The 10,856-nt window shown below is 37.5% G+C and overlaps 1 protein-coding gene across 1 annotated transcript; it reads left to right on the top strand.

Moving 5' to 3' along the window:
* Positions 1 to 5,480: 5,480 nt before the first annotated feature.
* LOC149802500 (acidic phospholipase A2 Cc1-PLA2-like) lies at positions 5,481 to 10,386 on the top strand. The gene is made up of 5 exons (XM_089951526.1): positions 5,481 to 5,504; positions 5,834 to 5,894; positions 8,356 to 8,503; positions 9,369 to 9,493; positions 10,130 to 10,386. The coding sequence occupies exons 1-5, from the start codon at positions 5,481 to 5,483 to the stop codon at positions 10,282 to 10,284; spliced, it is 513 nt and encodes a 170-aa protein (XP_089807652.1). The 3' UTR covers positions 10,285 to 10,386.
* The last annotated feature ends 470 nt before the right edge of the window (positions 10,387 to 10,856 follow it).

Genomic DNA, 10,856 nt, shown 5'->3' on the forward strand with positions numbered 1-10,856 from the left:
CGTTGATAAAACAGCGCCGCGAAATTCACTACCGGGATCAACTTGTAGTAGATTTGGCCAGCGCAGAGGACCTCTTCGATAAATTCTTTTAAACGCAGCGGCTACTTCAGTTGCTGACTTTGTTTTTAACGGCTCCGCTTGTTTGTATCGGCTCGCAACATCAACTACGGTTAGCGCGTATTTGTAACCGTTGTCATGCGGCAGAAATAGTATATCAGCCTGATGAACTTCATTAGGTACGCTGACATCAAAGCGCGAGAAGTTGATTTGTTTAGGCGGTGGTAGATAAATTTGCCATATAGCCTGTTTGGATAACCAATCAGCCGCAGTGGCCTTTGTTACCTTTGCAGCGCTTGCAAGCTTACCAATTGCGGCCTTCCCCTTCCAGTATCCTCTCGGAGAATAATAGATGGATTCCATGTTGTTATTATAAACGCTAGCGTTTTCAATTACCAGCGCGAGAAGCTCCGCTTCCAATCATTAATTTACCTTTCATAGCCGATTTTACCAACCATGAGGCCAATTTTTCTTTGACGGATTTATCAGGAATAGCATTTAACGCGTGAATTAATTTTACGTCCGCGATATGACGCTGTTGCAGATCGCTACTTTTGTAAGCAACATCATGAGCATGACACGCCTTATCGATAGCGTTTATTGGATACTCACCGGGTTTGGGCTGATTTTGATCATCGAGTCTGATATCTAATCGTGTTCCGGGGCCACAGTAGCTATATCCTGGGAGGTGCTTTTCTCCTGGATACTTTGCCCACGGTGTTCCGGGGAGTTTTGATAACTTGGCTGCGATGTCACCTCCTCGCTTTTTTTTAAAACATCCCCGGGTTTAATAGAAATAAATCTAAATTTCTTTGTACCGCATTGTACACACTTGCCAGTAAGCGCCGATCTGTTATTTCTTGTTGTAACGGTTGTCATATCATTTGTGCCAGTACGCACTCTACACTTTACACAATATAGATCCATAATTTATGTATAGAGACATGAATATAATTGACTTTTCAGCGACTAAAACAAGAGAACCAGTTAAGCATGTTGCAGCGTTACCAAACTCGATCCGGATGATTATCATCGGACCATCTGGATCCGGCAAGACGCAATTGTTACTCAATTTAATAATGAGATGGATGAAGTGGGATAAGTTGTATTTAATCGCCCCTAGCGTAGATGATCAACGATGCTACGAGGTGTTGAAAGATTTCAACGAGAATGCATCAGCGATCGCTAAAAAAAATGTTATTGAGTTTATTACGGATATCAATGATGCACCAGGTATTGATGATATTGATGGCGACGTTAATAATTTAGTTGTGTACGATGATGTTATGTTAGACAATCAAAAAAACCCAGCTAGGATATTTTCCAGAGGCAGGCATAAAAACACTGACGTGATATATGTCACTCAACGATACACTCAGATTCCAAAAGTAATCAGAGACAACTGTAATATTCTTGCTGTGTTCAACGGCGTTGATACACACACGCTACGAAATATTTGGCAGACATGGTGCGGCGGTGACATGGACTTTAATGGTTTTCGAAACTTTTTTAGTCATGCTCAGTCGACCCCACATGGATTTGTAACGATAAATTTACATGATCCTCGGACACGATATCGTATCGGACTTGACCAAATATTCGGTTAGTTGTAACTAATTTTCATTGTAAATAACCACTTAGCAGCAGGGGGGCGATGACATCGACGCGGTCGTCGATGTGCTTACCGGACGCTGACGACGCTGGGATCGGCGCGCAGAAGGTATTAATTAAACCAAATGACGTCCGGACGACCCCCTCGACGACGACGTCGTTTTTTTTTTACCAGGCGCTGACGACACCGGATCCGCTGAGTGCAGAAAGTACTAATTAAGCCAAATGACGTTTGGACAAAATGTCGGATTCGCCCCCCCTGCTGCTCCTTGAAGAGGTTAACCAAAACGTTCAAAGAATTTCAAACTGTCTGAACTGAAATTTAAAAAAAGACAACATACTAGTCTCAGATACTGCAATATGTTATAGCAATATCTTGAAGGACAGAAACAAACTAAAACAAAATATATTAATATATAGCTGATCTCTTTTCGATGTCTTCTTCATTTCCTCAATAAAGTAAAGATGTTTCTTTTTAAGTTGATCAATTCGCATACCATTAGAAAATATAACTTTAGGAGCAAAATATAACATAAAACCACGATTCCTAACTTTTTTTACATCTCGCATTCAACAAAGAATAGCTGTAGATGCAAATGAATGCAATATAGCATCAGTTATAACCAGCTCTTAACTATTAAGCACAGTTGCCAGTAACATGCCTTTAAAGAAATTCTTGAAAACGTCAATATACCGAGGTTTAGTATGGCTATTCGAGAAGTTTCAAACCTATTTAACTTTCACTTGCTTCTCCGTCAAATACTTAATCGTACAATTCAAACGTGTCAATTGTACAATTCAAACGTGTCAATTGTACAATTCAAACGTGTCACTCTGTAGAAGCAAAAGGCAAATATGCAAATATGCTAAAACAATGGAAATATAGAATGATAATAAAAGCACTATAGAAGACCTTATTCTGAAGTATGATCTGCAACCGTAATGCCAACATTTAAATAGCGGCACATCTTCCAGGAGCTGAATTTCAGTGACCTCGTATGCACAATTTCCGCGCCTATTCGGTTATTTTCGGAATGTGACGTCATAAGTAGCGACTCCAGCATCCCAACTTGGAGTTGCCAGAGTAAAAGACAATGCCGTTTATCGTTGCTTACGACTGTAATAGCACATTAAGAAAGGCCTGTGGACAACATTTTTTTTAAAGATAAAGGCATAAAGAAAGTATGGATACATTATTACAAGCGAGTCGATTTCAAAGCAATATCATACAGCAGTATGTGCTCATTACATTTCTCAAAGGAATGTTGCGAGAGGGATCCTGAAAAAATGGCAGCGCTAGGATACGCAAATGCTAGACCTAGACTAAAAGTTGGCGCTGTTCTAGACATACCGTTTGACATTTTACATCCTGGGAAAAGTGTTAAACGTGTGAGTTACAAAAATAGGCAGGAAGCAGAGTAAGTGACAAGAAAACAATAAATTCACAGATATTTTATCTACACCAGCAGTGCTAAAATAAAATCTGATAGTCCGACACCCAGGGCCCCTCTGATCTTAGTTCGGGCTCATCCAGTATTCAATGTGAGTTGCCCGTCGGGCTTGTCAAAACAAAAATTGTTTGCCCGAGGAAACTTTGATCGCGCTGGTGAAATGAGTAAATGTATTTTCAGTGTGTTGAAATACCACCAAAATCGGGATGTTTTTCTCCCGGCTTGAAAGCTGACAGGTATGAACTGTCTAGTGAGTTTATTTAAGTCACCAGCCCTGGGCCTGGGCCTAAAATATTCTTTGAGCACTGACCAATACGGTACATAAACTATTTATACCAGACATGTATATACTATTCAGATTTGTCAATATGCTATCTGTATCCTGCATGTAAAATACACAGTAATTGAATCATAAGAATGAAGCTTCTGAATGTTTAAATTAATTACTTATGAGTTCTGCTTTGCAGATTTTTTGTGGGAAGGACGTGTGTGTGTGTGTGTGTGTGTGTGTGTGTGTGTGAAAAACTAATGCATAAGTTGCAACCGATGAAAACCTTTCTCAATCCCTTTTACACCTTCCCGGTAATGTATATTGCTTCACAAAGTCGGTCCCCGTTCTAGTCTCTTCGCCCAGAATTCAATATTGTCTCTCAGTGTTTCATGTATATTTTCAAGATGTTAGTCCTTAGGTGTGTGTGTGTGTGTGTGTGTGTGTGTGTGTGTGTGTTGGGGGTAGGTAATGAATATGTATTTTACATATAATACGATTTGAACCTCATCCTTCTTAAATGAATTTATTGCATTGTGGTAAATTTTAAATTTTACTTTGGGCACCATCGCTTAATCCTCATCATATTTTTGCACAGCACACAATGTATAAGTATTTATTTTAAATTACATTGCATTTTTTAAATTCCAAAATATGAAATATGAGCACCTTCTTACTGATGTACGTATCTGCTGGTAGGTCTTAAACACATTGTTAACACACAATTCAACAGATATAGTTATGAGTATATCTCGGAAGCAGATTCAACTTTAGAATGTGCAACCCAAATCTGGTCTCCTCCTGTCCGTCTCGCTCGCCATGTTTCTGTTTGTATTCCAGGAATTGGTAGTTTTGCGTCACGGGACCAAGTGATCTGTCATCTCATCAAAACTCGGCAATTTACGGAATCGTGGTATCTTCCTCGCAATATAATCACTACCCGCCTACGATATTTAATTCATAAACATCACAGTCTGATTAACATTTGTAGAGAATTACATACATAAAAGGAAAAGTTTTATTTCTGGTCTCCTTTAAGTGCATTTTAGCTTAAAATATGCCATGACATCGTAAACATGCTAATAAGGGTCACTCGATGTAATTGAATCGTTAATTGATGAATAAAATATTGATATCAGTTATATAACAGCTTCATTCAAAAATACATACAATCCTAATTGTCCTTTAACATTATATCAATTTCCTTCCTTTATGTGACGATCAGGAATGAAATCCTTGCTAAATGATTATGGCTATCGTTTTTGATGATTTTGATTAACTGGATCCTTTATAACTAATCTTTCAGTAAACGGAATATTGTCAAAACAATTAATAATGGTAACAGTTTTCGATATCTACTTTGCTTTTGATATATGCTAAGCCCGTATAGCTGCATGTCAAGTTATTGTAGTCGTCAGAATCGTGAGTGCTAATTTCTACATCACACACCTTTGTTGAATTAATGAATCTTTCCGTGTATACTTTGCATCCATCAGTTTTACTTCAGTATACGTTAGTTCTGCTATTTACTCAAGGCATTGTAAAATATTTCTGAACAATCCATTCTCTATGAATAATGTGTATATATCTTATTTGTATTGACTTAACATATAAACAGACTCCTGATATAATATGTTTGGCTGTTTTGTTTGTTTGGGATACATCTTCACGTTTACCGTAATCAGGGCTATTTCGTTGTGTGTCATTCGAGACCTTTCTTGCTTGTCAGACGAGGAGCCAACACCGGATATGTAACATTTAGTCATCTTTAAAATTCTATATTACATTTACTTATGCATCAGTCAAAGTGGCGCAGTCATTTTCAAAATAGCCAACAAGTGCTGGACTAATCGTTGTTTAATTAATAATTTAATGTATCCTATACTGTATGTGATTTTAAATCTCTCACACAAAAAGAAACAAGAATAATAGCGATTGGTCCAGCTTTTCACGTCTACGCTTACGATGTAACTGATATCAAGTTATTATCTTGCTGATATTTGCTAGTGATGGTACAAAATAATTTGATTTTATAGATACACATACTCATCAATGAGTCGTTACTATTTATATATAGCCGGTGGTTTGTATACATGGAGGATGAGGAGGAGAAGGAGGTGGAGGATGATGGTGATGACGACAACGACGATAATGAAAGTCATTTTTAACCATGTAAGGAAAGAACAAAGTCTTCTAAAGCATTGTCATTTTAGAAAAAGGATGACTATTTTTCTATCTTAATATTTTTGTTTCTTTTTTAAATTTATTTCATTTTCTTCCGAATGATGTTTATAAAGTTTTATGAACTAATGCATATGTATTTAATGTATTATATATTTTGACGGGATACATTTTCGTTATACCATTCTGAGACTGTCAAATCACAGAAGTCCTGTTCTAAAACAGTCGGCTTACCATATGTCATAACATTGTTTTATTTTTTCAGATGAAAATCGCAATTCAAATCCTGATCGCTACAATCGTCCTACAGGCGGCACATGTGTCAGGTATGAAATCTCGTGTCATATCATTCAACATGACACCCACAATAAATCAAAATATTTTGTTTATAAATGTCGATCAACCGTTCGTCATTCAGAAAGGTTAACTATTGTTAGAAGTATCACCCTGAATGTCTTTTAATATAATAATTACACAACAGACCATTCCCTCACCCCAATGTGTGTGTGTGTGTGTGTGTGTGTGATTTGGATTTTCAACGTAGCTTTAACAATTTTTCAGTCATATCGCTACGATGTCTGCAGTGTGGCAGTTTATAGTGATGTCTAGCACTGGGACATCATGCCGTAGACATGTAGCATGATGTCCCACCCAGACACTTTATCCTGCCACTAGGCCGACCAGTCCTAACGCTAACCCCTTAATGCTGAGAGCCAAGCGAAGCAGCTGTTAGTATCATTTTTGTAAGTCTTTGGTATGACTCGGCCAAGGATCGAACCAACGACCCGACTTCCTAGGCGGACGCTCTAACCACTAGGCCTCCGGAGCGGTCCCCCACTGAGAGCTGTTTCAAAATGGAATTTTTTACGTTGTTCGTTTTTGACAACCTTTCCACATGTTGTTGTCATGGTACTGATCATCGTCTGGATTTAAAACTTTCCCATCCTATATCTCGGTGTAGCGGCTCAATAGATACTAACTTTATTGCACCAGACACAATTCTGGCTGCCTCATTTTGTATGGTGTTTGAGTTATTTTTTCTCGAGTAATGTACAGTTCTCTAAAACTACATTATCATATTCCAGAATCGGTTGTAAAAAAGACGTAAATATAACTTCCAAAGATTTCCTGTCAAAATGAAATTTTAGTGTCTGCATTACATTACCTCTTGACCACCCATTTTCCTTGGTATCGTCTATTTATTTGTGCTATGATGAGTCATTTGAGAAAAAACTCCCACGATGTTCGTGAGCATCTCGTTTGTCCCCCAAATCTACAGAATGTTTTATAAGTCAAGATAGTTCATCCGATCTTATTTATATCAAAACATTGTTCCTGTCTCTCTCGAGTTTTGATAAACTAAGTTCCACTGTGTTATAAGAGATTATTGTGTTATCTTTTTTGTACGTATCACATTAGCAGCAAAAATAAAAACCATTATAAAGGACACTAATTCTAAAAAATGCTGGTAAATGTAACACTGATACAGCTGGATTGCGCATATGTATTTTTCTACGGGACCATCCTTCCTGATAATGACTTAAATAATAACGGATAAATACCAAGGGTTATACAACTATACATCTCACCCCATCCCTCTCACCCCATCCCACTCACCCCATCCCACTCACCCCATCCCAACAAAGGCAAAGGATTTCCATAGCAATTTAAAAAAGTTGACATAATTTCGAATAAACACTAAGGTTTAAAACTTTGGAGATACATTTGCATTTGTCATCAAAACTCAGTCTTCATTTTATTAAGTTTAGATAGTTTCACCCGTAAATCTTTCATTTATCGATGAGTATGATGTAGACATTACTAAAATATGACCTTATAAATAAAACTTCGTATCGTTGATTAATTAGCAGATTTTCAAAATGTGATGGCTTTGATAGGTAAATTATTGTGATCAAAAAAGTTTTATTACAAAGTTGAGAAAGATCAAGTGAAAATTATCCTGTTTCTAGTACCAATACACTTAATTTTATTACCGAGCTAGTGACTACACCATGAATGGATGAATTGTTATCTCTAATAATATCCATTATTTTGAAACAGAGCACATTGTGTGTGTGTGATTTGGATTTTTAACGAAGCTTTAACAATTTTTCAGTCGTATCGCTACGATGTCTGCAGTGTGGCAAGTTATAGTGATGTCTAGCACTGGGGCATCGTGCCGCAGACATGTAGCATGATGTCCCACCCAGTCACATCATCCTGACACTAGGCCGACCAGTCTTAACACTAACCTCTTCATGCTGAGCACCAAGCGAGGCAGCTGTAAGTACCGTTTTTGCAAGTCTTTGGTATGACTCGGCCGGGGATAGAATCCACGACCTCACGCATCCGAGGCGGAAACTCTAGTCACTAGGTCACTGGAGCGGTTTAGAGCCCATTGATTAAGAGCGTTGCTACAGATATAAACCTTTTAACTTCCAATTGAAGAAAAAAAAACAAGTATACCCATTGTTCACAGGGCCGTAGAGAGCGATCAGGGGCCTTAAGTAAGAAACACCCGGGCCTCTCCTAGCCCTTGTTGAATCAAAAGTTTTCTTTTATGAAATTGAAAAGTGCTTTTCGGCCCGGGCGCCAGGGATTATCCCAGGTTGCCCCCCCCCCTTCCGTCTTGTCGGCCCTGATTGTTCAATGTATTATGTTTTTCGTTCGATACCTTATTACCCTCCCACATTTAAGGTATGACATAAAACTTTACAAATAAAGAAAGGCAACAATAAAGAAAGGTTACTTTCTACAGTTAAAATGAACTTCTTTCACGACCTTCAGACACCAGTGGAGTCAGAGTCAAGCGTCGTCTGAACCAGTTTGGGAAGATGGTGCGACTAATGACGGGTCGTAATCCTTTGGATTTTAACGGTTACGGAAACTACTGTGGTTTCGGTGGACACGGCGAACCTGTTGACAAGATAGACCGGTAACCTATAATTGTAAAATTTTCTGCAGATGACTTGTTACCTTGTAAAAGTGTCCTTCACTGCGGTTTATACGTTTATTATGAAATTGGTTTAAATAAAACCTTACAATGTATTCTGTCAATTCGACCATAAATTGCAACCACAAACATAACAATCATTCATTACTTTTGTTTAATCACCTCACTCGAACCCCATGTTTGCAAAGAACAAAAGTACCAAAAGAAAGATTGAGTAGTGAACACTTATTGTAGTTCCCTGCCCTCATTTTCTTGGAGAAATCTTTCTTCCTAATCTAATTTTATTGGAAAATTCTTTATGACTTTTGTTATTGCGAATATCGATCTAATGAACTATAAAAATGCTACCAAGGTCTGTAAGTTGTTCGTCAAAAGCCACAAGTGGCAGATAAAATAATTCGGAAGAAAACAAAATAGATGCCAAACCGGCACAGAGCTTTCTAAGATAGCTAGTACGAAATAAAAAATAGTAGTGATCAGCCCACATGTGTGAACGGTATTCCGCCGTTTTAACAAGAATTCTATATGTCGATTTTATTTATTGTTTTTTTTTTGGGGGGGGGGGGATAACGGAATATCTCAATTATAAACACATCTAGTACACGCTCTAATCTCCTGCTGCTCCTTTACGGCAAAATCATCTATATTCGGAAATAATGTACAAACTATTTGACAAATTCAGTCATTAATTTCTTTTTAATTATCCTTCTCTCTTAATCGGCTTCTCAAAACGTCAGTAGGGTGGCAGAGAAGCGGCAGAAATCGGCAAACTTCCAAACTATGGGAGAGAAACCCTGATGAGCTACTTATGCAGCTATAGTTACCTCCCTTGATACTTTCTTTACAGATGTTGCATGCTTCACGATTGGTGTTACCGCGATATCAATCGAAATGAATGCGAATCCATTCTGCATACAGAACCCTACATTCGGATGTATAGATTTGAATCCCAAGGAAAGAACATCACATGCAGTAAGCAGCCACTACCATTGCTGGACATGATAAGTCGACCTCAGTGTTTTATTTTATATTTAAAACAAAACAACCAAAAAGGGGCATGATGCCGAAAACGATTTTGCATCGATTGTTGTTCATGACTATTGAATGAGAATATATTTATTTACTTTATTACGGAAAAATTACTTTATGTATGGACTGAGCAATGAGGGGACCCAATGCATTGCTGGAGAAGCTTTCAAAATCTTGTTGTTATCAGATTTCAAAGCGATTCTTGAAATGTAACTTACACCAACCATACATAGTGTTCAGGTAGCATGCATGTAGATATGTAGCCTTTACAGACTGAAACAAGCACCTTGCATATGCCTACTTTCGAAAATTAGTATATATATAAAAAAATAATTATATCCCACGGATTTAAATTTTCTGTTTCATACCGTTGTTTTGGCCAGTTTTTGTACTGTTCGCTCACGTTATCGTAGGACTCTGTTCCCTTCGGATTCTTTTAACAAAAGGTAGACATGAACATAACACGTAGACAGGTGTAGCCTACATATGAATTCATTTGATTTTGAAAAGAAAAACAATATTAACTCAATTCAGTTGAGATCAAGGAAAGTAACTAATTTTCAGACTTTCTTTCTCCAGGAGACCCGGAAATATGTCCACGTGCATTGTGTGAATGTGACAAGGCCGTCTCAGAGTGTTTTGCGCAGAATCAAAGTGAATACAACGACAAGATGAGGACGGTTATGGGAAAATTGATAAGCAAAACGGCCAAAACTCTCAATGTCGCACCATAACCATATTATATATTCCCATGCATGTTTCTATAATGCGAATGCCGTGTTGATTAAGAAATAGCATTAATTACTTGCTAATGATTTGAGTAAACATGTTGGTTTAAATTTTAAAAAATGTCTCATATTTGTTTTCTTCCATACGGGAGGGAAGTCTAAGTGTTGTTTTTTTTTTTTTCGGGGGGGGGGGGGGGGCTTTTTATTGTTTTGTTTTGTTTTGCAGATGTCCTGTGAACATACCAATGAAATTAGTTTTAAACAATGCTGGCTTTTCATTTTGTTGATAAACTACTTGTCGTTGATCACTTTGCCCAAGCTTATATAAGTTGGTGTTATGAATTTGCTTGTAAATGCTGTCACGTACACATTAGGTACAAATATTCATACTTTCCAGCACTTGCTATGATTTAAAAATATTACATTGATAATGTGCTGGTATTTTTTTCGTGTGGTTTTTATCCAAACCAGTAACGAAAATAAATGTGTCAGGAAACGAAAACTGAATCCAAGCAACTTATCTTAAAACAGAAATTATCTAAGTGTAAATCAAAAATTGCAAGAAGATTTCGGAATTT

The sequence above is a fragment of the Sinohyriopsis cumingii genome, chromosome 3 (assembly GCF_028554795.1).
Source record: "Sinohyriopsis cumingii isolate HCF-2022 chromosome 3, ASM2855479v2, whole genome shotgun sequence".
In the NCBI taxonomy this organism is placed as follows: Eukaryota; Metazoa; Mollusca; class Bivalvia; order Unionida; family Unionidae; genus Sinohyriopsis; species Sinohyriopsis cumingii.

What these genes read in the sequence shown, in the direction of transcription:
- LOC149802500 (XM_089951526.1), top strand. Translation starts at nt 5,481, where the DNA reads ATGGAGGATGAGGAGGAGAAGGAG. An exon ending in AGGATGAGGAGGAGAAGGAG is followed by an intron (nt 5,505 to 5,833) that starts GTGGAGGATGAT and finishes TTATTTTTTCAG; the next exon opens with ATGAAAATCGCAATTCAAAT. An exon ending in CCTGTTGACAAGATAGACCG is followed by an intron (nt 8,504 to 9,368) that starts GTAACCTATAAT and finishes CTTTCTTTACAG; the next exon opens with ATGTTGCATGCTTCACGATT.